The sequence below is a fragment of the Coenobita brevimanus genome, chromosome 19 (genome assembly GCF_032717465.1).
Source record: "Coenobita brevimanus isolate Jiangsu-jjx chromosome 19, ASM3271746v2, whole genome shotgun sequence".
Classification (NCBI taxonomy): Eukaryota; Metazoa; Arthropoda; class Malacostraca; order Decapoda; family Coenobitidae; genus Coenobita; species Coenobita brevimanus.
The window spans coordinates 29,209,625-29,235,918 of record NC_136972.1 but is presented as its reverse complement, the minus strand read 5'-3'; the positions used below and the strand labels follow the sequence as shown (position 1 = coordinate 29,235,918).

At 41.3% G+C, this 26,294-nt stretch overlaps 2 protein-coding genes across 2 annotated transcripts; one reads left to right on the top strand and one right to left on the bottom strand.

The window, feature by feature from the left end:
• The first annotated feature begins 238 nt into the window (after positions 1–238).
• Positions 239–3,116, top strand: LOC145391735 (uncharacterized). Its single transcript, XM_080266270.1, has 4 exons — positions 239–314; positions 1,301–1,383; positions 1,611–1,823; positions 2,860–3,116. Exons 1-4 carry the CDS (start codon positions 239–241, stop codon positions 2,884–2,886), a joined length of 399 nt encoding a protein of 132 aa, XP_080122396.1. The 3' UTR covers positions 2,887–3,116.
• Positions 3,117–13,562: 10,446 nt separating this feature from the next.
• Hgsnat (Heparan-alpha-glucosaminide N-acetyltransferase) lies at positions 13,563–25,159 on the bottom strand. The gene is made up of 13 exons (XM_080266214.1): positions 25,010–25,159; positions 24,534–24,655; positions 23,803–23,924; positions 23,497–23,612; positions 22,675–22,781; positions 22,288–22,395; positions 21,528–21,624; positions 19,746–19,913; positions 19,081–19,202; positions 15,245–15,423; positions 14,812–14,998; positions 14,139–14,251; positions 13,563–13,744 (listed from the first exon to the last, which is right to left on the bottom strand). The coding sequence occupies exons 1-13, from the start codon at positions 25,157–25,159 to the stop codon at positions 13,563–13,565; spliced, it is 1,773 nt and encodes a 590-aa protein (XP_080122340.1).
• Between the last annotated feature and the right edge of the window lie 1,135 nt (positions 25,160–26,294).

Below are 26,294 nucleotides of genomic sequence, written 5' to 3'. Positions count from 1 at the left end.
TCATTATTTCTTAGTACACCTGATGTTTGTACTCTTCCTTTGCTATGAAGTACAGTGTTACATCCTTCCCTATGCTGCTATGTTCTGCTGCTACTACTACTATTACTGCTACTACTACTACTATTCCTAGAAAAGAATCTACCTTAACTATGTACTATAAATAATGTACTGTCCCATGTGCTATCTAATGTACTCCACCAATGTACTGTGCTAATGTACTACGTGGTCTTCTTAGGTAATGGCAGCGGTACAGAGCCTCGCCTTCTTCGTCATGCTAGGGATGGTGCTAAACCCAGAGCACAAGGATGTACAGGGTATGTACATTTAAGTACATTATATACGGTGATTTCTTGTGTGTTGCGCGTACGGGTCAGTCAGTATTTATCTATCAGTAGTATCTATCTATCATTCTTTGCTATCCTTATCTCATTCTAGTAGTTCAGTTTCTCTTCTAGGAGCTGCCTAAAAAAAAAAACTCTCTTCTTATGTTCTTCTGTTCCTTCATTTCCCCACGCCCACACCTGCAGACAGTCAGCCTTATCAGTGTCCATCCTGCATCATTTATTTACTTCCCCCGCCCACACCAGCAGACAGTCAGCCTTATCAGTGTCCATCCTGCATCATTTATTTATTTCTCACCCCCACCACCAAACCCACGCCCGTACCAGCAGACTGAGCCATCCCCGCATCACATAAGTCTGCCACGTGAATTTCAAATGGAGCTTTATTTTTTAATCACCCTGAACACACACACACACACTTTCTCTCTCTCTCTCTCTCTCTCTCTCTCTCTCTCTCTCTCGATTACATTACACTTCGTTCACCTTAACTAAACGGATTTTTTTTCTATTACACCAAGGATAATGGTCAGAATTTCGAAACACTAAAGATATCAAACCAGTAAAAAGTCCAAATTTCAAAACTAAAGTTGACAATTTCGAACCGGTATAATGTTCAGATTTTCGATTCGGAATGAAGTTCAAAATTTCCACATCGTTCAGAATTTCGAGTCGGTATAAATGTTCAGAATTTCGAGTCGGTATAACGTTCAAAATCTCGAAAATGAAAATGAACTATTGACACCTGTACGTACTATGTGAAGACAGCCACACCAACGCGTTATCTCGCCATATCTCTCACCCTCGCCTTCCTTCCGTTTCCGTGTTATCGATACCGTGACACACTTCGTGGTACCTTTTCCGTAGCGATTTGTTTGACGGGTTACAACCTTCCTAATTCTCTTGTGTGATAGATAGGTATACAGACAGAAAGATAGATATAATTATTTAATCTCTTGCAGTTGCTGTTGGTTCAGCTGTTATGGCAAGTCTCACCGCAACCTACGGCTTCCTCACAGCCCGTCTGCTCTTCCTTATACACGAGGTTTGGATCCATTAAGATTAGAATTCGATCCTTTCAACTTAGAATCCAAACATTTTAAACTTGGAATCAGATTATTTTGCTTGGAATTAGATCAGCCTAGTTAGAGCATAATGATGATGATGATTGATGGTGAGGTGTTAGGAAGCTGACTAATAATAGCAATAATTAATACGATGATAGTGAGATAATAATAATAATAATAATAATAATGCTGATCCCTCCTACAGAATCGGTCCTTTGAGGCGAGTGGGGCAGAGTGGCTGTGGTGGTTTTGTTCTCTAGGTGTTGTTCTGTTCAATGGTCTCCTCCTTATCTGGTTCTTCCTCCTCACTGACTACATCCCGGCCATCCTCTGTTGTTTAGCTATTCCCATCTACACCCTGTTCTTCTACTACGCTAAGGACGATATTAAACTCATCAAAGAGTACCAGGAGTGCCAGGTTAGTAGAAATCTATACCCCGTCCACTCTAACTTGGCCTAAAACTGCCCTCATGCCATTTTTAAATCCAGTGACGTAACAGTGAATTAGTGCTATAATATGGAGCTCAAGTTAGTTGGAATCTATACCCCGTTCACTCTAACTTGGCATAAAAACTCCCATCTCTCCATTCTAAATCTTGGGTTGTAGCGATAGATTAGTACTATAACATGTAGCTATACTCTTCGTACTCTAACTTGGCCTAAAATTGCCATCTCTCCATCTTGAATACCAGCTTTCTGGAATTGGTCAACAGTAAAATATGTTGCTAATCACGAAGAAGTGCTATGGAAAGAAAGCAGAGCCACAGTATTGTCTTATTCTGCCGCTAAGTTGTGTGAAATTAACGGAAAAAAGAAAAAAATCTGGTCCAGGTTAAAGGAATGTAGTCACGAAAAATTTCCCTGGAAAAGATGTAGAGCCGTAGTATTGTCTTTTTCTGCTACTGAGCTACGAGAAATAAGCTGCAACAGGATGAACCGAGACCAATTTAAGGAGAAAATAGTATAGTTTTATTTATTTATTTATTTATCATGATACAAATGTTCTGAACTAAATAAAAATAAATTGCGTTAGGCAGTTTCAACCCATTCCCTAATTTCTGCCCAAGGCTAATTTTTCGGTATAATGTTAATCTTGTAAACAAACGTATCGCCCTTCTCATTTGACTACTATATATCCTTTTTACTCTAACTTGGCCCAGGTTTTCGTTCTTTTGTGCTTATTTCATGTAGTTAAATGACATAAACGGACAAGACTACGGCTCTACATCCTGTCCATAGCACTTCTTCGTGACATATATCATATTATGGTGCTAATTTATTCTAACGTCTCAGCGTTCAAGATGGAGATGTGGCAATTTTAGGCCAAGTCAATGTAAAAATAGTATAGGCCTCAATTTACTAACATTATTCTTCATGTATTAGTCTGGGTATAGATAATTAAATGTACGCCAGATATATTTATAAACTTCCCGATCAACATTCTTCTTCTGCAGAGAAATGAAGAACAAGAGAAACTGTGAGAGGCGACAAATGTACGGCGGCGTACTGCGGAGTTCAAACCAATCAGTATTATTATCATTATTATCAAACAACTGTGCTTCATTAGGCCATACAGAATTTATAAATACACTGATAATTAAGTATATGGGTGCTAATTTGGAGGAGAACACTTAGTTACCTGTTACAAAGAACAAATGTGGATTCTCTGAGCAGCTCCAAGAACGTTCCATGTTGTCGCTGGCACAGGAGACTTCGCACCTCTTCCTTAGCGATGTATTTTGCATATTACACATTGCTATCCTTTTCTTATGCTACTAATATTCCCTTAATATCGACATAGTTTGCATCGGTAACAGACAAGATATTAAAGGTGTACTACGAAAAATAAATCGCCGAGGAAGAGATGCCACAAAATTTCCCAACCAACAAAAATACAAAGTTGTTTTGTTTCCTCCGTTCACTGGTGGAAAATATGTCACGATCGATCAAAATTAAGAATGCTTACGATTTTTCTGACTTTTTTTTATAATCTGTTAAATATCTTTATTTGCTTTTTTTATTTTGATAACTCTGGTTTACCTGTTATCTAGAAGAAATAAGAATGTATAATTACGTTGATGAATATATGTTTCATGAATTATTGTTTCTTAGGTAGGCTATATAAAGCCTCATTATGGCGTCTGGCAATAGATAGATAGGTATTGTTATTTCTTATAGAGATGTTAGTTACTAATAAATGATAATAATGCATGCGTAATGCATATACAGTAGTTTTATTTATCACCATCATCCAAGTCTTTATTGCCTCGTCAGGAGCGTAGTGTCCAGTCGTTCACCTCTGAGTGACATGTGAAAATTAAACTCTAAATAACGCTCGGTTGTTGTTGTTGCTCTACCCCGGGCTGTCTTGCCGAACAGACCTATCAACCACAAGTAAGCATCTGCCTTCCTGTGGCTAAAAGCTCCTCGCCAGGTTCAGAATAAGGTCCGGCCACATGGCAAGGGGCAAGAAAAATGGAGTTGGTATAGCCTTTAAGAGAACGAGCTGTATATAGGAGAGCAGTAGTCTCAGCCCAGACTTTGACTGCTTGGCAAATGTGGTTGAGTTCCCCGCCTGGGAGTGTTGTCCAAGGCCAACTACTAAGCCTTGGGTCCACGTCACTCCCATAATACCTCCCAGGACGACAGTAATCATCCACTGAATGCCTTTATGGCGGGCGAACGGGTGCTGCACCTTGGCCAATGGTGACCGGGACTAGGCAGGGCAGGGGCGTCCATCTTCCCTGAGCCACATACACGCCCCGGCAGCATACCTTAGCCTCGGATAAAAACCCTAATGGACACATCTGGTTGGAGCATCTTAACCCACTGTACCGTCAGGCGTCGATGCGTTGGTCATATGGCTACCACTTAATGTAGTGAATGGTTCATGGGTATTAGTACACTGTTTGTCTTGTCACTCAGTGTCGAGTCACCTGAAGGCAATGCTACATCGGGTGACAGGATGGAGGGAGCCCGCACCCACCACCACCACCACCACGTTAATAATAATAATAATAATAATAATAATAATAAAAACAATAATAATATAACGATGATAAAAATAATCCGGATGATAATAATAATAATAATAATAATAATGGAAGGACGAAACAGGATAAGGAAAAAGGAAAAATGTAAATCTAATCTTCAGTAACTTAATACATCAACAAAATATAATGAAAAGATATAGTGAATTTAGATTACTATTTTATTAATGAAAAAAAAAAAATCTTAAATAATACAAGGATTAAACACACACACACACACACACACACACACTCTCTCTCTCTCTCTCTCTCTCTCTCTCACACACACACAAACAAACATCAATATAAACTATGCAACTTGGCTATTGGAAAAAAAAAATCTTCAAAAAAATCATGGATTAAAAAAGAATCATAATCCCTACAAGATATCTTTTTAAAAACATCACCCCTTCAGTCCGATGACACATTTTTCATCCTATTATTGGAATTGGAGGGGTTGGATACAGGCTTCATTAACCCCTTCACTACGAGAGGCTTCCCAAGAGCTGAAGGAAAGCTTATGAAAGAGAAAACAAGAGTAAAATTCCATAGATCATCGGACTCAAAGGGTTAATTGCAGTACCAGCAGACGATTGTATTCCTTCACTCCACCCGGCCAAACCGTCTCGGGCTAATCCTCCCTGGCTATTTCAAACAAGGGCGCAGACGGGGGGTGGGGACATGTGGAGGGTTCCTGCCCCCCTCCCTCTCTGGATAGGAATAAGCTGAACAGGAAGGCAGCCACTTTGTCATTTATTAATATTTGTTTTATACTCGTTCGCTATTTTGTTGCCAGGGTTGTTTTTATCACTGCTTAACGTCAGACACAATTGTAATTATTTTAGATACAATTGTAATATATACTTCCCAGTCAGGTGTATCTCGAGAATAATGACAATTAAAATCCAGGTGTCTCCAGTAACACTCGTGGCTGCGTCCCTGTTGGCCACCACATCCACATCAATATAACAACACTCCACAGCTTCAGTGCCTGTCTCTCCACCAAACTCCACGCTCCTCCTCTTGGACGACCTTAGCCGCAGCATCCCAACATGACACTATGCGTATCCACAAACCCAGCAGGGGGGGTTTGTCCCCTCTTGCTCTCCAGTGTCTATAATTTACCTTACACCGTTCATACTTGGTAAAGGATTTTGACAGCTGAACTAGAAATTCTACATTTGTACTAGAACATGTTTTGGACGCACACACGGGGTTGAGCGGCTGCGGTTAAGGAGTTTCCTCTTCCTGCTTTTCTCAGCAGCGGCCACTGTGCCTGCTACCAGGTGCCTGGTGTGGGAGTGGCGGTGGTGTGAGCAGCCGTTGGGGTATGGAGCGTGTATGGGACAACATGGTGACCACAACGTGGGGGGGCTGGCCGGGGGGTTCGGGCAGGGGGCTGGGTGGGGCAGTGCCAACGCTAAGCTGATGGGCTTTGGGGGGTTTTGTGTACTTGTGTGAATTTTTCCTGCTTGTTTTCGGCTGGCTACGTTCGGCAGACTCAATCCTGGTCCTGCGGTTCTCTAGGGCATCCACCATCTCCCTGTTGACCCTGGCCTGCCCATCCAGGTGAGGGTACTGCTCGTCTCTGGGTCTTGTGGCCTTTGAGGAGACCTTGGCGGTGCGAGGCTTGGGATGGCGGTGAGGGGAGTGGTGCGGGCGAACACTTCCCTCGGTGCCCTGAGAACCGGTGTCCGAGTGTGAGTTTGTGTTGTTCCTGGAAGAAGATGAGGGTTGTTGCTTCCTCGTGTACCTGTTCTTCTGGCTCCTCATTGAATTGCCCTCTGACCCCGATTCACCTGCCATGACAGTCGTTGAGGCCTGCTGCTTAATGGAGTGGTAGTAGGTGGGACGCTGCCGCCTGCTCTCAGGGTGAGGCGAAAAGGTCTGGAGGCTGCATGGGGGAAGCGGGGGTGGTGAATCCGGTGGAGGCAATCGGTGGAAGGTGGTAGAGCGAGGTGGATCTGGTGAAGGAGGAAGGGGCTGCCGGGAGCTGCGTGGAGGCTCAGTGAGTTCCAGCATCATCCCGGATAAGCTGAACTCCTGTGGACTGGTGGAAAACAGGTACGTAGATGCCTGGCGGAAGCTGTTGCGGATGTAGGAGTAGCGGGTGGTGAAGGGATGGAAGGGGCGGCGATGATGCTTGCGGCAGTTGCGGCAGAGGTAGTAGAGCAGCAGCGGCAGCACCAGGCTAACCACACACGCCACCACAGCCACCGCCACCACCACCAGACTAAGCTAACAGGGGATAGTGTTTCTTTAGTTCAAGGACCACCACAATCTCCTAACATTAGATCATCTTCTTTAATAGAGCTGACCCTATAACTACCACAACCACAATCTGAAGTTAGACAGTTGAGTGCATCTTATAACCATCGCCACCACAACAGTATACTAACAACGGATCAGTTTATTAAGCTGAATTAATCCTACCACAACCATCCACTAACAATAGATACCTGAGTACATTCTACCCCATCAGCATCACCTCTATCTTCTAACATGAATTTACTTTAGCTGAGGGACCTGTAAATTTGCAAAGATAAATTTCCTCAGCTGACAGCATCCTAACCACCACGAGTACAATAAAGCTAACATCATATAGTTTTTTAGAGTTGAGATTATCCTACCACACACACACACACACACACACACACACACACACACACACAAAGCTACCATCATGTAATTTTCTAAAGTTGATATTACCCTAGCACACACACACACACACACACACACACCACTAACTACATGGACTTTTCGTTCCATTCTTGCCTTTTCCAGACGATTTTACCCAGCTTAGGAGAGACCACCACTGCTACTACTACTGCTACCCCCATCACTGCTACTATTACTGCTATCACCATCACTACTACTACTACTACTACTACTGCTATCACCATCACTACTACTACTACTACTACTACTGCTACCTCCATCACTACTACTATTACTGCTATCACCATCACTACTGCTACCTCCATCACTACTACTACTACTGCTATTGCTACCACCACTATCATTGCTACTACTACTATTGTTTCTAATGTTACTACGTCTACTACTATTACGACTACCACCACCACCACAACCACTACTACTGTACTACTAATGCTACCAATACTACTACTACTACTACTATCACTACTACTACTATTACATAATCAAATACTCACTGAAGTATTTTCTTTAGACTAACACCAGATAATTTCGTTCTATCGGTACCATTTAATACTCCGTTCACTTTAACTGGGTGTAAAATTCATCTCTCCATCTTAAATATTATGGTACAGCAAGAGATTAACACTATTATATGATGCTAGTCACGAAGAAGTTCCGTGGAAAGGATGTTGTACCCAGTGATGACCCAAGGAGCATGTGATGGAGGGGGGGGAGGGGGTAAGGACAATTTTGACCAATTTGATCTATTCGGCGTTACGGCATGACCAGATAAATATCTATCATATGAAGTAATTGTACTTGGACAGTTGTAAGTAAGTACAAATTTTTAAGAATTTGTACTTGGGATTTTAAAAACTAAAATACTTGTACTTAAGTAGAGCCACCTGAACTTAGACCCAAGCCTGAATTATTGTTGAGAAGAAAATAGACACCATGTGAATTATTTTGTAGTCTGATTAAACTAATTGACCCAGTATGACTTTCGGAGTTATGACCAGACCAAGGAGTGGAGACAAATTTGCCCCGACCCTCCACCCCCCCTTGCCACTGTTCCATGGGTGAAGGGGGTCCAGATCAAGGCGCCTTGATTAACATGGTACTTAATTTTGGCTAACACTATTCTCCTGACAAGAGGGAAACTTGGCTGTTTAGTATTTTGTTCTTTAAATACACATATTAAAAAACTTATGTAAAAATATTTTGTCCTCTCAGATACCTCTCCTCTTATGCAAAAAAAAAAAAAAAAAAAGAAAAGAAAGAAAAGAAAAAAGTTTCCACTCTCTATTTGTGACCAACTCAGAAACAAACATTGGGGGGGTAACCCCCCTCCCGGTCGGGCCATCCCTGGTTGTACCGTATTATTGTTAGCTGATGCTGAGTTTTAATATTATTTTATTTTTGCCAGTAAGTTAGAGTCGTATTATGTAAACAAGAAATCCTAATCAACCCTAGGAGGCAAACCCTCAATGGCCACGTTAATATTAATGGAAAATACTATTTTATTATCTAAATTATATGGCCAGTGACTTTATTATGTAAGAAATAAAACAAACAAAAAAAATATTACCTGGAAATCCATAGCGTTAGCCGGAGTTAGTGTGGTCCTGGTCTTTGCATCCTAACTGATCTCTTCTTCGAGCACATAACCCCTTCTACCCGATGACGTGTTCTTGTATTCTGTTCTTGTTGTCTGGTTATGCAAATGTTCTTCAGCTCCCACCCAATCCCCCGAAAGGAGAATGGTGAGGTGCAAGAAGGGGAATACTCAGCTTGCAGTCAGGTTCACATTCAGATAAACCTACTACTACTACTACTACTACTACAAGTACTATTATCACCACCACTGCTACTATTACTACTGTGCTGCTACTACACTACCACCACCACCACTACTATTATTACTACGCTGCTACTAAACTACCGCCACCACCACCACTACTGCTGTCGTTGCTGTTACTACTACTACTACCACCGACAGACTATTTTATTCAGCTGTGGAGAGTTTTGGAACAGTAAAGAGGTTAATGAAGGCTGTATCTAACCCCTCCAGTCCAAAAAAGTCTCCCGCGCTGAATAAAAATTGCCTTGAAATTAAAGGAATATAATGCAAAACACGTTGTCGGGCTGAAGGGCTAGGTCGGTTTGTTATCTGATGGAACTGGACCAAAATATTTCATGAACCTTGGTTATGAGGTAGGAACGAGTCTCCTTGGTTACTAGACAAATCTGCTCTCCAATCCGACTACACTTGGCCATCAACTGGACTGAAGGAGGTTAGGGATCTTCGTGAGGTTAAACCAGACGCTGATGATTGCTTCGTCTAACCTCTCTAGTTAACAAAAAATACATCCCAAATTTTAAAAACCGGCTGAATATAGCAAGAATAAACTAAAATACACGTCCTCGGCCAGAAGGAGCAAATAAAAAGGTAAAAATATGGTCAATCGCAGGATAAAGACACAGACGTCTGGCCTTGAAAACGAACAGTCCCGAATTGAAGACGTGTAGGATGTGTTTGTTTTGATTTTGTCGTGATAAGTTCCCGAATTTCCGGACATTATCACTATTTTCCTTTTTCCGGTTCTCCCTCCCTCTCTCTCTCTCAGTATGTCGGAGCTAAATAATGACTAAAAAACTAAATAATAAAATAACTAAATTTATATTGGGCTCGCTAATATTATCGTACCAGTTCTGAATAAGACAACTCGAGCATGTGTTCAGTATTGACGGTAGGTATTGATGTCAACATGGTGACATGTGAAGGACTCTTAGGCCTCGGGAACGGGCTTTCAATTCCAGAAGGCACACACACAAAAGAGAGAGAGAGAGAGACTTATTTTTAGACTCTTAATCGCCTAAGATTCCACGATTTCTACGTATTCTTGTATCATACTTATCTGGTACTTCCTCTCTCTCTCTCTCTCGTCGTAAACATCACCATCACCATCATCATCATCATTATATCATCAACACTAAGACTGGAGGGTTGATTTGATTAGTAACCAAGGAGACTCACCTAACAAAGATCCCTAACCCCTCTCAGCTCAGTTGGTGTCCAGATGTAGTCAGACTGGAGGGTTAATTGAACTATATTTTCACTCTGACTAAAAATTGCCATCGCTTTGTCGTAAATACTGAGTCTTGGCAGTAGATTAACACTAGAATATGATGCTAGTCACGAAGAAGCGCTGTGGAAAGGATGTAGAGCCGTTGCGTGTTTTTATCATTGAGCTACGTGAAATAAGCTGCAAACGGACGAAAATCTGGGCCAAATTAAGGTGAAAGAGGGCTAGTAACCAAGGAGACTCATGTTTACCTCCTAACTAAGACTCAACAAATATGCAAACCACGACTTAATATTCAGTTGTCCAGTTCCATCGGGTGAAAATAAATCGTTTCTAGCGGTGAAGGGGTTAATGAAGGCTGTATCTAACCCCTCCAGTTCAGAAGCCACTCCTAAGCTGAATAAAATCGTCTGGAGATAGCAGAAATCAACACGTCATAGCACTGAAGTGGTTAAAGTATATCATCACTGTCATGATTATTATTATTATTATTATTATTATTACTCTTCTTTCCTTTTCAGGTGGCCTTACAATGAGTGACGAGTCTAATGGTTTCCCGTAAGCTAGGATATCATTTACAACGCTGGGTGGTAACCATATAACCAACCAATAGGTGTTCCCTACGTGTCAGCAAGTGGGTTGGCGGTGGGTTTGTGCCCTTCACTGTAAAACAACTACCTTAAATACAAACGGCCACCCCTTACGGGATTATGGTGTCTGGTTATAGATGGATAAAGAAATATTATTATTATTATTATCAACATCATCATCACCATCATTATCATCATCAGTCATACCATTACCGTATCGTCATTATCATCATGTCTATATACAAATGACAGTACCAAGCCATTAACACACACACACACACACATAACCATATAACCAAAATTTTAGGTAAAAAAGTTAATATATATATATATATATATATATATATATATATATATATATATATATATATATATATATATATATATATATATAAGGAAAGGAAAATTACACTATCGTCCTATTTATTTTTTAGAGAGCAAATATGTGATGTCGTTTGATACTGCTTTTCAATATATTTAAGGGGAATATACATGATATATGGTGTGCCTGACAGATAGATAAATAGATAGATAAAATGAGATATATGTCTAGATAGATAGCTAGGCATATAGATAGACAGATAGATACAAATGGTAGATAGATCGGTAAATTGATAGGTGGGTAGATGGACTGAGATAGACAGAAGACATGTATGAGTAGATAGGTAGGCAGGTAAGGGGACAGGTAGATAGATATAGATAGATAGACAGGCAGATAGATAGATAGATAGGTAGGTAGACTGGTAAGTAGATAAAAAGACAGGATAGATATATAGGTAGTTAAGAAGGCAGGCAGACAGACAGACAACGATAGACACTGTAAACAAATGTAGATAGATAAACATATAGATAGATGGCTGGATAGATAGATAAAGATAGATAGATAGATAGACAGATGGACAGATAAAGATAGATAGATAGACAGACAGCAAGTGAAATAGATAAACCGATTTATTTAGACATGGATAACTTACAATTAATGAAAATGTATAGATAGACACATAGATAGATACAGAGATGACAGCCAGATAGATAGATGGCTAGATAGATAGATAGACACAGATAGACAGTTATAAAGATACGTAAATGCATTCATATCATCACAACTTCTTCATAAGTTAAAAAAAAAAAATCTCTTGGGGATGATGGTGGCTCAGTGGTAAGAGAAGTGGTCTGGTGGCCGAAAGAACGCGAGTGTGATTTGAGGCTGGGGGAGGGGACAGGCTGAGGATTTTGATTTTGTTAATATAGACTTTATTGATCTGCCACAAGACACATCGTAAAAATAAATACATAAATAATTAAGTACCCCCGCTAATACCATGACACCGGCCCTCAATGAGACAGCACTGGTATGTATTCAGTATGGACGGTGGGTATTGGTGCGAGAGAGAGAAAGAGAAGAGAGAGAGAGAGTATTATTCTCATGCAACCTCCAAAAATTTCACACAGCCTTCAAAATTTTCAGTAATATTAATTTGTGGTTTTGGACGGCAAAGTAGTAGTAGTAGTAGTAGTAGTAGTAGTAGTGGTAGGGGTACAATACAAGCTTAAGTTATCCTCCTTCTGCAGTCCACCATCCTCCTTTTGGTGGATAGGAGGGGAGCTGAGAAGTGTTTCTATAACCAGGCAGGGGAGCAGCTCGGTTATATCAGTGCCACCACATGAAGGCGTCCCTCTCCACTGAAGGAAGAGTGAGATGACGACCGGAGCAAGAAACCCAAGAGGAAAAAATATATATACTCTTTTCACTCTAACTTGGCTCAGATTTTCGTCCATCTGCAGCTTACTTCACGTAGTTCAGTGGCAGAAAAAGACAATATTATGGTTCGTCATCCTTTCCAGGGCACTTCTTCGTGACTAGCAGTATATTCTAGTGTTCATCTGATACTACAACCTAACATTCGAGGTGGAGCGAAGGCAATTTTAGGCCAAGGTGGAGTAAAAAGCATAGACCCTCCAAGAAATTAAACCCCACACCTTTAAAAATCTTCACACGTCCTCCAATACTCTCTTGAAGGTCACTCGGTACTTGCAGAGAGCTTAGAGTTTGTGGCACTTGTTTTTTGTAGTAAAGGAAAAGTAGTGTAGTTGAGGCGAGAGTAAGAATTCTATATATGTCTGAAAAATACCCTTACACAGCCTTCCAATACATGTAGGTGACCATTTTGTAGTTTCAGACGATGTAGGATTTATTTTGGTAGCGTGGGTAGCGTGGATTGTTGACCCATAACCTGATACACACACACACACACACACACACACACAAACTGCAAAATTTCAAAGTATCCTCACAGAGCGTTTTAAATTTCCTAGATGATCACTCCATAGTTTTCGGTTATAATTTTGCAGATTTAAACGATGTAGAACTTCTTTTACTCCTCCAAGTCTCCAAATATCCTCCCATAGTCTCCAAGGTCGTTATTCTCCCTAACACCTTTTCCCAAGTGATTTATCTTGCTTATTATACGTTACTCTACTCCTCTGTGTCGCTTACAGTCATCCTAATATCGCCATACTCTGGATCAGTTGGCATCTCGAAATGAACGGATCTTGAATTTGGCTCTCTTTTGTATTTTTTTTTTTTCTTGGAAGGAACGGTTTGCGGGCTCCTGGCCTTTGATTCCTTCTTCCTTGCATAAAAAAAAAAAGGGGGGGGGATATTAACCACCCGGATGCAAAACTAAATCGCTGAGGAAAAAGTGTCAGGGAGAATCCTTAGCCGACCAAAATACGTGACCAAAACTATCTACAGGATCACATTGCAGTTTCAGACGATCATTTTGTAGGTTCAGACGGTGTAGAACTTCTTTTTGTAGTGTAGGTAGAGTGCAGTGATGACCCAGAGCGTAGTTCCCCAAAGACACTCAACCAGGAGGGAAATGTGTGTGTTCATGAGCCCCATGGAGTAGTGCCAGGGAAAGATATTGTACGTGACGCTATGACCAACGTACAGGACGATGCTGTTCATGCCTGGAGAGAGAGAGAGAAATTTGAGGGGTCTATAGATGATGCGTAATGAGTAGAATGGAAGTAATGTGTATTTAATTCAGGGTTAGGTTGATGCTATGTTAGGGAAATGGCTTAGTTACTTGGTGTTTGATGTGATTTATGTGGCTAAGATATTGATACATTAGAATTATACCACACACACACACACACACACACACACACACACACACACACACACACACACACACACACACACACATGTGCGATAAAAATGGTTTAAGACACGGGACAGTACGAGCTTGACTCATTCCTGTAAAGATACAATTAGGTAAGAACACACACACACACACACACACACACACACACACACACACACACACACACACACACACACACACCATCCCGCCCAACTAACCTGCTTGATAGAAAGGTGCGCCGCTCCACCCGCCCCACACATCAACCAGCAGGTAGCACAGGGACAGCAGTACATTGGCGAAGCAGGAAGTGACCAGCACGAAGGACAACGACCTGGCCAGACAGGTAACCGCAGAAAGCGTTATTTGTATTGTTATTGGCGGCAGAAAATACAGTAAATATAAGAAAAAAGTTTCAAAGGCCTGGACCACAATAATAAAATACAATCACATTGACAGAAACTGGTCAAGTTACTGATTATTGCATCTTGTATATATATATATATATATATATATATATATATATATATATATATATATATATATATATATATATATATATATATATATATATAAGTCAACGGACCATCACCACAGTAATAGTAGCGTTGAAATTTCTTATCCAGCAATAAGGGATTGTTTTATTTATTTATTGATTTATATTTTATTTTTGAACGCTAAAAGGCAAAAATTGTTGGTTTTCGGAATTTTTGTTTTCCAAAGTGTTCTCAACAACTTTTGCAGACTGATAATATCTGTATCCGTCGTCGCGTGATGCTCCGCATTAAGCAGGCAGACATGAAGTTAGAATTGTATGTATAGACTGATAGAGTCAGATAGACAGATACATATGAACTGACAGAGAGACAGACAAATATAGAGTCCAGCACAGACCATAGATTCTTATTAACAGGTATAACGCCGTCGTTCATGGATGCCCCACAGAGGCCAGCACCGATGGCCCCCATGACGGCGGCCCACACCAGCCACCGCAGCAGACGGCCCTGGTGGCTCTGGTGGGCCGACAACACCAGGCCTGCTTGTACACCCAGGAACACTTGGAAAATGGACGTAAGCGACCCTGAAAGTGAGGATATCTTGAAATTCCCCCCTTCCCTTCCTCCCCCACCCTCTCCCCAGTCAGACGCCTTTATCCCTGAGAGAGTGGCCACAAACAAATCGCCTCCACGTCACCCTGTCCAAATATAGACTATAAAGCACCCCAGATAAAAAAATATATACTTAGATGTCCATTATAGAAAATAATACAAAGAAAACGGATATAACGCAAAGAAAGGGGTGACTATGAGAGAATTCGTGCCCTTACCTAACACTCCTTCGGGATCAAAAGCAGCAGATCCATACACAGATTTAGCGGTGGGGTTTTGGTAGATGTGTGAGGACGTGAGCAGCCACCGGTCCACCTCCCCTGCCGCGCCGCCTATGCACTGGGGTGACGGGGAGCCATTTTGCATCAGAGAGACGCCACCGGGGCCTAGATACCCACTGAACACGGAAGAAGAAGCAGAGGACGGGAAATTAATATATGGATAAGATAGATAGACAGATGAACTGATAGATAAATACATATATAAATACACAGATACACATAAATACACACACACACACACACACACACACACTGCTTATAAATACATACACAAGGTTAACTGGTGTACACGCATTACACACACACACACACACACACACACACACACACACACACACACACACTGCTTATAAATACATACACAAGGTTAACTGGTGTACACGCATTACACACACACACACACACACACACACACACATCACTTAACATTATCAATACACTCATAAATACATATTTTTTTTTTTTTTTTTTTTTTTAATAACAGAACGGAGGAAGGAAAAACAAATGGAGAAAAAAAAATAATCCATACACCAGATTACTGGTGTCCTCTGTTCATAAAATATCTGTAACAGTTAGACTTGAAGAGTTGTAGGTTGAAATTTGGAGGAAAACAACTCTGGGGAAGCGAGTTCCAGAGAGATGCAGTTCGGGGAATGAAAGAATTCTGATAGGCAGAAGTTCTGCAATATGGTTGAGTGACATTCCAGTCATGAGCGCTACCAGATGCCCGTGTAGCACGAGGGAAGGCATGGAGAGGTGGCACCATGGACGCAACTTCGTCTGAGCATTTGCCAAAAAAATATCTGTAAAATAATGCAACGGAGGCAACATTCCTTCTTACTTGCAGGGGAGGTAGTTTATATGTAATGGCAGGGTTGTTAATGATTCTAACAGCTTTATTCTGAATTTTGTCTAGTTGCCTTAATGCAACCTCTCCACAACCATTCCACAAGGGTGAGCAATATTCAAGCTGAGAGCGCACATGACTCTTATAAATTATAGCTAACTGCTCATCGGCGAAGAAGTTTCGGACTCTGTACAATAATCCAAGTTTCTTTGAGGCGGTTTTAGCAAGTGATCTGACATGAGAGGTCCAGCTGAGGGCACTGTTAAGTGAGACACCAAGAATTTCAATACTTTTGGAGATGGGAATATTAGTAGCACTGAAGGTAATGTACGAGTCTGGCAATATCTGTCTATTGGTAAACTGTATATATTTAGTTTTACTAGCATTAAAAGAGACAAGGTTGTTTTGTCCCCATTCACTGATTGTAGATAGATCTTCATTTATGGAGATGGCTGTATTGAGTTGAGAGGTAGAGATATTAGACTTTGTAAATGGATGTCTGAGTGTGAATGAACTATGTAGTGTTGAGTCATCTGCATATGAGTGAATGGGATTGTGAGTGACAGATAAAAGATCATTAATATGAACCAGAAATAGGGTTGGCGCCAGAACTGATCCCTGCGGCACGCCGGCGTTAATTGAGTGGAAATTCGAATATACATCATCTACTTTTACTCTTATTTTCCTATCACTAAGATAAGAAGAAATCAAAGGAACAAAAGACGTTAGTCCATAGCAAGGGAGTTTGGACAGCAGGGAACGGTGCCATACTCTGTCGAAAGCTTTAGAGATATCAAGAGCTACTGCATGAGTTTCTCCAAAAAGATCTATTGATTGATGGATGGTATGAGTTAAGAGATTGAGTATGTCAATGGTGGATCTTTCATGGCGAAAACCGTATTGTCTATCATTAATTAAGTTGTTGGATTCAAGATGTTTAACAATATGCTTATTAATTAAAGTTTCAAATACCTTACCAAGAGAAGATGTGATAGCTATTGGTCTGTAATTGGAGGGGTCAGACGAACTTCCTTTCTTCGGAACTGGGTGGATATTGGCTTCTTTCCATGAATTTGGGAATAAAGAAGTACGTATGCATAGTCTGAATAATTTAGCTAGGACAGAGGCAAGTTCAGGGGAACACTTTTTCAAAACAATTGGCGGAATTCCATCTGGACCTGGAGCTTTGTTGGTAGGTAAATTGTCTAGGATGGATTTTACCAATCTTGTCTGTATTTTAAGTGGGGCAATTTCGGGAGAATCAAGTTCCAGTACTGAGACATTCTGGCTGGTATCATCTATGGTAGAGTTTCTTGCAAAGGTACTAGCAAAGATATCTGCTTTCCCACGTGGGTCATTTGTAATATTGCCATCTGAAGATTTTAGTGGGGGAATGGAAGATGACTTGTTAAAGTTATTATTGAAAGAATTAAGAGTTGACCAGAATATTCTATTGTCATTAGGGTTGTTAAGTAGTTTTGATGCTTGCTTTTGAAGAAAGTTTGATTTAGATAGATTTAATACAGCTTTTGCATGATTTCTAGCAATTTTAAATTGGGAGAGTGATTCAGGTGTTTTTGATTTTAAGTAAGAGTTATATGCTAATGACTTTTGGGCTGTTGCTCTGGCACAATTGCCATCAAACCATTTTGGAGAGTTTGATCTTTTAGTGAATTGTTGACTTGGTATGAATAAATCCATACCAGCTAGTATTATGTCACAAATGTGGGACTGGGTAGAATTGGGATCACTAGAGAAGAAAGACTGCCATGGAACATCAGCAAGATAATTTCTAAATCCATCCCAGTCTGCCCTGTCAAAGTGCCATCGGGTCACCCTGACAGGTTCGGAATGGGAGGTGTAGGAGGGTTAACTAATGAGGCTTTGATGAGATTGTGGTCAGAGGATCCAAGTGGTGACAGTACCTCTATCCTGTATTGATCTGGATTATTTGTCAAGAATAAATCCAAGAGATGGGCATTATGGTCAGGGTTATCAGGTATTCTGGTTGGTTGCTTTACCAACTGGGTGAGATTAAACGATTCCGCAAATAGCTCGCATTCAAGACCAGCGTCGTCAGTCCGGGCAGAATGCAATAGCCATTCAACATTGTGTATGTTAAAATCACCCAAAATGGTAATTTCATTGCCAAGGGCAAGGTCAAGGTTACTCAACTGAGTGGATATGGAATCAAATACACTGGGTTCCGAAGAAGCATTGGGGGAACGATAAACTACACAGATATATTTGGTAATGTTTTGGCAATTTAATTTATATAATGAGTAATCAAAACTGGATGAAGTGAAGTTTAAAATAGTATCAACTGCATATTGGGATTTGATATAACAACAGGTGCCGCCCTTGTTTCGAAAGTTTGTAAGGAGATGGTAACCGGGAAAACAAAATGGAGATATATCGGTAGAGGGTGAGATTTGTGGTTCTGTGAGGAAAAGGGCCAAAGGGGATATGGACTGAAGGAAAAAATGAACTGAGTTACATTCATACTGAACTTGCATGGGTTATTTTTTTTTTACTGATGGCTGCATTCAAGTCTAGAAACCCTAATTTAGGTTTGATCTCAGCTTCCCAGGGCCTCATCTCTCGCTCTGTCTGTCTCTCTTTCTTCATTAACTCGTTTAATGTGAGACGTCTTTCCCAGGCAGAAAAAAGAAAAAAAATGGAGGCTGCAAAAATTAACTAAGACGGATTTTTCCCATGTGTGTGTGTGTGTGTGTGTGTGTGTGTGTGTGTGTGTGTGTGTGTGTGTGTGTGTGTGTGTGTGAAAATATTTATATATAATGTATAAAAGAGAAAATACAATGGAGGAATGTAATATAATGTAACAGAAAACGGATAAATAAGATAGACAGCTAGGCAGACAAACACACTGACATACACATAGATAAATAAAAGGATAAATACAGACGTAGGGCATCCAGGAACGGGCAGGAGGAAGGTGATCAGCGTGTGGGTGGCTAGAAGCAGAAGGTGAACCAGCCACTGGGGCAGCAGCTGAAGAACGTCACTCATGGCGATACCCACGTCACTCTGAAAGGGGGGGAGATAGATAGATAGATAGATAGACAGGCAGATAGATAGATAGGTAGACAAAGAGGAGGGTGATTGATAGGTAGATATAAGTAGGTAGGTGAAGAGAACGACATATACTGTAATTAGAGAGGTAGATAGATAGATAGGTAGGCAGGTAGGCAGAGGATAGACAGATAGATATAAGTAGTTAGGTAGGTAGGTACTGTAGGGAGGTGGAGAGATAGACAGATAGATAGATAGACAGATAGATAGTTGGATATAAATAGGTAGGTAGGTCTTGTAGGTAGGTGGAGAGGCAGATAACAAGATAGAGAGATAGACAGACAGATAGATAGACAGATAGATAGACAGACAGATAGACAGAATGATTCATATATGTCATTATCATCATTCAGTAAATACAGATAAAAGTAAAGAGAGAGAGAGAGAGAGAGAGAGAGAGAGAGAGAGAGAGAGAGAGAGAGAGAGAGAGATGTACCGCTGGAGTCCTAAAGCTACGAGAGTGAGAGAAAGTGAATGAGAAAGTGAACTGGCTCTAACCTGGTACTGCGGGGGCTCAGCAGGCGTGAGAGCGAGGGCGACGGATGCAACAACGAGGTACGAAATGGCGAATCTTTGTAGTACACCCGGGATGCGATACCTGTCCAGCCATATCCATCCACCCAGCGAGTTGAGGATAATGCCCAGTGCGAAGAGCTTGAGGGAGCGCTGCAAAGAGACATGAGATAGATAGATACATGGATAGATAGATAGATAGATAGACAGACAGACACAGGCTGATATAGAGACAAATAGATGGATAGATAGGACACAGATAGATAGATAGGGGGAGAGACAGACAGATAGACAGATAGATAGATGGATAGACAGACAGATACACAGATAGATAGATAGATAGATAGACAGGCAGATAGATGGATAAATAGGACACAGATAGATAGATAGATAGAGAGAGAGAGAGACAGACAGACAGATAGATGGGTAGATAGGATACAGATAGATAGATAACCAGATAGATAGATGGATGGATAGGACACAGATAGATAGATAGATAGATAGAGGGAAAGACAGATAGATAGATGGATAGATAGGACACAAAAAGATAAATAGATAGATAGAGAGAGAGAGACGGATAGATAGATGGAGATAGGACACAGATAGATAGATACATTAAAGACTCGTTATGTCCACTCAAATCCACCCTCTTCATCCTCCTTGGCGAATCGGCACTTCTCCGTGACTAAAACACCCTATTCCAGCATTAATTCCTTGCCACAGCTCGCATTCAAGGTGGAGAGATGGCAATTTTACGCCAAGTTAAGGTGAACAGAGTACTGGCGTATTGAAAAATAAATAATAAATATATAAATAAAAAATAAAATGTGTTGCTGACGATTTTGACTTTCGAGATCTCCGTAAAATTTTTAACTATAGTCTGTCTGTCTTAACTTGGGCCCAGATTTTCGTCCTTTTGTTGCTTATTTCATGTTGGCCAACGAGAGAAAAAGGCAATGTTATGGTTCCTTTCCGTGGCACTTCCTCGTGACTAGCATCCTATTCCATCGCCAGTCTCTTACAACTCAGTATTTCAAGATGGGGAGATGGTAATTCTAGGCCAGGTTAAAGTATAAGGGGTGTAGGAACGGAATGTGTTGCACTGTTAAAAAAAATATATAATGTTCGACAGTTTTGATGATTATAAAATATATATGAAGCAAATATGACGTGAGAATATATAAAAAAAAAATGAGAGTGAGTTTGAGTACCGTGGAAATGATGATGATGATGATGATGAAGGTGATAGTAATGATAGAGATGAATATGAAGAAGAAGAAAAAGAAGAGGAAGAGGTGGAGGAAGAACATGATGATAATGATGATGGTGATGATGATAATGATGATAGTGATGATGATGATAGTGATGATGATAGTGATGATGATGATGATGGTGAAGAGGATGATAAAGATAATAATGTTGATGATGATGATGATGATGAAGAAGAAGAAAGAAGAAGAAGAAGAAAAAGATGATGATGATGATGATGATGATGATGATGATGATGAAGAAGAAGAAAGAAGAAGAAGAAGAAAAAGATGATGATGATGATGAAGAAGAAGAAAGAAGAAGAAGAAGAAAAAGATGATGATGATGATGATGATGATGATGATGATGATGATGATGGTGAAGAGGATGATAAAAATAATGATGATGATGATGATAATCATGATGATAGTGATGATGATGATGGTGATGATGAAGGTGAAGAAGATGATAATGATGATGATGATGATGATCATGATGATAGTGATGATAGTAACCCACCTTGACTATCCTAACAAAGATGGTGGTGCGTGGTGTGCGTCGGCGCAGAGCAGACCGCAGACCCATAGGTATACACACACCCATGATCCACATAAACCTAAAAACGTACATGGTTGGTTAGTTGGTGTACATGGAGCTTTATACACGCAGATGTGGTTAGTGCACACATGATTACACACACACACACACACACACACACACACACATACTGCTTATAAATACATACACAAGGTCAGGCTAACTGGTGTACACGCATTACTTAAACACACACACACACACACACACACACACACACACACACACACACACACACACATTACTTATAAAAACATACACAAGGTTAACTGGTGTACACACACACACACACACACACACACACACACACCGCTCGCTGGTGCAGTGGTAACGCTCTCGCTTGCCAACTGGTGGACGAGAGTTCGCGCCTCGCTCAGGTTGCGAAAAGTTTCACTGACGAAGTGGGTGGTTACTGTCCCCCTTGAGCAAGGGGACGGGTGTGTGCGTGTGTGAAGGTCACAGCCTTGCCCTTAGATCGGACTATATGAGCTGTCAGCTCCCTTCCGGGAGGGTAAAAGCTGACGATCACGACCATCAAGTGATCCTGACCGACCCGGTGAATTACACACACACACACACACACACATCACTTAACATTATCAACTGCTAAGATCGTACTCTCTCCCCATCTCTTTCTCCTCTCTCTCTCTCTCTCTCTCTCTCTCTCTCTCTCTCTCTCTCTCACCAGGGAAAGACGAGATCAGCCACTTGTAATCCATTCCACGCCGCATGCTCCAAGAACCAGTAACTTCCCGCCCCGTAGTTGACGAAAATCATTATAACTATGCTGATCCTGAAAAGATATTATTATTATTATTATTATTATTATTATTATTATTACTATACTGATTATCATTGTTATTATCATTAACTATTACCATTGCTACTACTATCACTACTACTACTACTACTACAGCCACTACACCACCACTACCACTACTACTACAACCACCACTACCATTACTACTACAACAACTACAACTACCACTACTACCGGTACTACTACTACTACCACTATTACTACTACTACTACTACCACTACTACTACTACCACTACCACGGACACACAAACCCCCTAAAAGTGTCAAGTGATTTGATGCGAGGTTTGGGCGTGGCTTTGGGCGTGTCCTTGGGCGTGGTCGTGGTGTCTGTGGACGCCCCCATCTGCAGCGCCATTACCTGGGGGGGTGGGGGTTCATCATCATCATCATCATCACCTTTGTCATCATTATTTTAACATCATCATATATAAAGGAGCGCTGTGGTGTGAATGTGGATGTGATAGGAAGCGTTATGAGGAACACACTGAGGTGGTTTGGCCATGTGGAGAGGATGGAGGGCGAAAGACTGACGAAGAGAGTGTATGTGAGTGAGGTGGAGGGGGGAAGAGGGAGGGGGAGGCCAAGGATGAGATGGAGGGATGGGGTGGAGAGGTATATGAGAGAGGGGGGTGTGAGTTGGGAGCAGGGCAGTGAAATGGCGGGGGACAGGGCGACTTGGAGGCGATTTGTTTGTGGCCACCCCAAACGGGATTGAGGCGTCTGGCAATAGATAGATAGATAGATAGATAGATCATCTCATCACCATCACCCTGACTATATTTTCCAACTATCAGTGTGTGTGTGTGTGTGTGTGTGTGTGTGTGTGTGTGTGTGTGTGTGTGTGTGTGTGTGTGTGTGTGTGTGTGTGTGTGTGTGTGTGTGTGTGTCTAGGAAATACTTGCTCAGTGGGAACAGGTTATGTGAAGGAGAGGGGAGGGTGTGAGTGTGGGTGTTTGAGGGTGTGTAAGGGTGGGAGAAAGGCCATGGTTTAAGATTTTATACATACATATCGGTACATATATATACTGAAGAAATTAATAAGTAAGAGTACAGCATTGAGGCCTGAACCCCACCTGTGTGTCTGGGTCTCTGCGTTGGTGTATGGCGCGTGAGAGTCGGTGATACACAGCCGTGAGAACCCACCCCAGCAGACCCACACCAGCATACACGGCCAGAGCGATCACGAATGCTGCAGGAGGGGCAAGGATATATAAAGGCGTCATCATCCTTATTATTACTGTTCTTATTATTATCATTACTATTATCATCATCATCATCACCTGTATCATAACTGTTATCAGTATATTTTACCACTCTACATAATAACATCAAAATCACCCCTATTGCAAAGATCTATACGGGTTATTTCACCCCCTTACCTCCATATTCAAAGACCGGTTCCTTGAGGGTGACGAAAGTGCATTCCGAATCGTCTGTTACGTTCACTTCGTATATACCGAACTCACCAAATTTCGCTCCTCTTATTTCGCATATTCCAGTCCTGTTGGTGTTGTGGTATAGTTAGCATGGATATATTACACGTGGAAATACAGTATATATATCAGAATATTATATTATATATTGGTCGCAGGTGGTGGCGACCATCATCCACTCACTTGATGTAGTGTTGCTTACTTCTTCCTTCACCTTTACCTTTCGTGTTCTGCGTCTGTCCTCTCTCTTCTTATTTCTCCTGTCTTTCTAGTCACTTTTTATTACTCCTCCTTCCTTTTCAGATGGCTTTACACTGAGTGACAAGCTAAATGGTTTTCTGTAAGCCTGGAAACCATTTACAACGATGGGTGGTAACCATATAATCAACCCATACGTGTTCCCTACGTGTCAAAAAGTGCGTAGGCGGAGGGTTAATGCCTCTCCCCTTAAAACAACTAACTCAAAGACAAATTACTACCCCTTACAGGATTATGGCGTCCGGCTGCAGACAGATAGATAGATTGAATAATACATGCAGAGAAAATTAATTAGATACCATAAGACACACACATAAGCATAATGGCGCACATACACACACACACACACACACACACACACACACACAGCTCCCCATTCCTCTCTCCCTCAACCCCCCCCCCTCTCTCTCTTTACTAACGTGTCTGGCGGCAGGTAGGGGTCAGTCTGGGTTGATAGTAGCAGCGTCCATGGGTGGTGTGTGGACAGCGTTATATTGTTGCTCTCGCCAGGATTCACTGTTAGAGACGGTTGTAGTGGGCACTGAAAGAGAGAGGTGGGAGTTAGGAGGTCTGCTGCTGCTGCTGCTACTACAACTAGTATTACTACTACTACTGCTGCTATTACTACTACTGTTACTACTATTAATACTGCTGTTACTACTCTTACAACTACTACTGCTACTACTACTACTAATACTGATACTGTAATAATGCATTACTACTATTACTACCATTACTATTACTATTACTACTACTACTACTACTACCACTACCACTACTACTACTACTACTACTACTTCTACGACTATTACTGATACGGTAATAATGCTTTACTACTACTACTACTACTACTACCACCACCACCACCACCAGCACCACATTCACCACTCCTCACCCCATAGCAGGCGTGGCTCTTGGTGTACAGGGTAAGGGGCTGAGAATATCTTGAAGACACGCTGAAGTAGGCCTCGTCAACCTTGAGAGACGCAAGATCAAAACCCATGAACTCCTCCGCGCCTGGGTCCTCGAGGAAGGCTGAGCACATGATGGCACTGAAGAGGAAATGTATATGATTGAATGAATGGATAAGTAAAGAGAAACTAGGAGAGAGAGAGAGAGAGAGAGAGAGAGAGAGAGAGAGTCACAACCACACAAAATTGTCTTCCTCACTGCTATCCGGTGGGAGAACAAAGCAGCAGAACGTTCACTAAACCTAGATGGTGAACACGCGTGAATAACAACACATGAAGAACAGGCGTAAAAGACAGCTCTAGAAAATGAAGAACAGGCGTGAATAACAGAGAACAGCACTGCAGAACGACCAGAGACCCCATCAGTGAAGAACTGATGTGGAAAATGAAGAACAATGGGTTAGAACGTACAGCGACCCTAGATGATGAAGAACAGGCGTGAATAACAACCCCAGATGATGAAGAACAGGCGTGAATAACAGAGAACGATATTAAATAACGATTAATAACACTGATATGAAGAAGACCAGAACTACCGGTAGCTATATAACGCCCACCAATAACGACTGAAGAACAGACGTGAATAACATAAGAGGGCACTGAATAACGATGAAGAGCAGAGAGAGAGAGAGAGAGAGAAAGAGAGGGGCAAATTCAGCCTGCAGTCTACCGAGAGCACTTCTACATTAAGTTATAACCACAGCAAAACACTGGTTAACAACAACAAAAAATCACTTCATGGTTCTAAACTGAAATGGTCTAATTCTAGGGTCATCGAAGGTGCTGAACTCGAACATGGCATCAGTAAGGACGCATCAGGTCCGGTTCTTGAAAACCAGTATATCGGTGTATCTTGCTCACGGGATGTGACTTATATATTTGTTTGTTTAGTTCCATTAATTATATTTGTATTTTTGTTGCTGGTTACATATAAGGTTTCCACTTCTATTCTTGCAGAAATTCTCAGTCATTTTGCGGTGGAAGATGGAACGCCGCAAATGTGTAAACGATCCTGACCGTTTTTGTCACATTTGTGGAGCGTACACCCCGGAAAGCTTCAATAAACCCATCACAAAGGCTGTTCAAGTGAACTACAAAAGCAACTTCAAATGACCGTTGGGCGACCAAGACAAGAAATGGGCGCCTCACATAGCATGTAGATCCTGTGTCAATCACCTGAGTGAATGGATGCATGGAAAACGCAGTTGG

Coding starts and splice junctions, on each gene's coding strand:
- Hgsnat (XM_080266214.1), bottom strand. CDS start 25,159: ATGTGCTCAGCCTTCCTCGAGGACCCAGGCGCGGAGGAGTTCATGGGT. Junction 15,424..19,080: donor CCCGTTCCTGGATGCCCTAC/GTCTGTATTTAT, acceptor TTCCGTGTTCAG/TGGGTATCTAGGCCCCGGTG. Junction 14,999..15,244: donor TGATCCCGAAGGAGTGTTAG/GTAAGGGCACGA, acceptor CCTCACTTTCAG/GGTCGCTTACGTCCATTTTC.
- LOC145391735 (XM_080266270.1), top strand. CDS start 239: ATGGCAGCGGTACAGAGCCTCGCCTTCTTCGTCATGCTAGGGATGGTG. Junction 1,384..1,610: donor TGCTCTTCCTTATACACGAG/GTTTGGATCCAT, acceptor TCCCTCCTACAG/AATCGGTCCTTTGAGGCGAG. Junction 1,824..2,859: donor AAGAGTACCAGGAGTGCCAG/GTTAGTAGAAAT, acceptor CTTCTTCTGCAG/AGAAATGAAGAACAAGAGAA.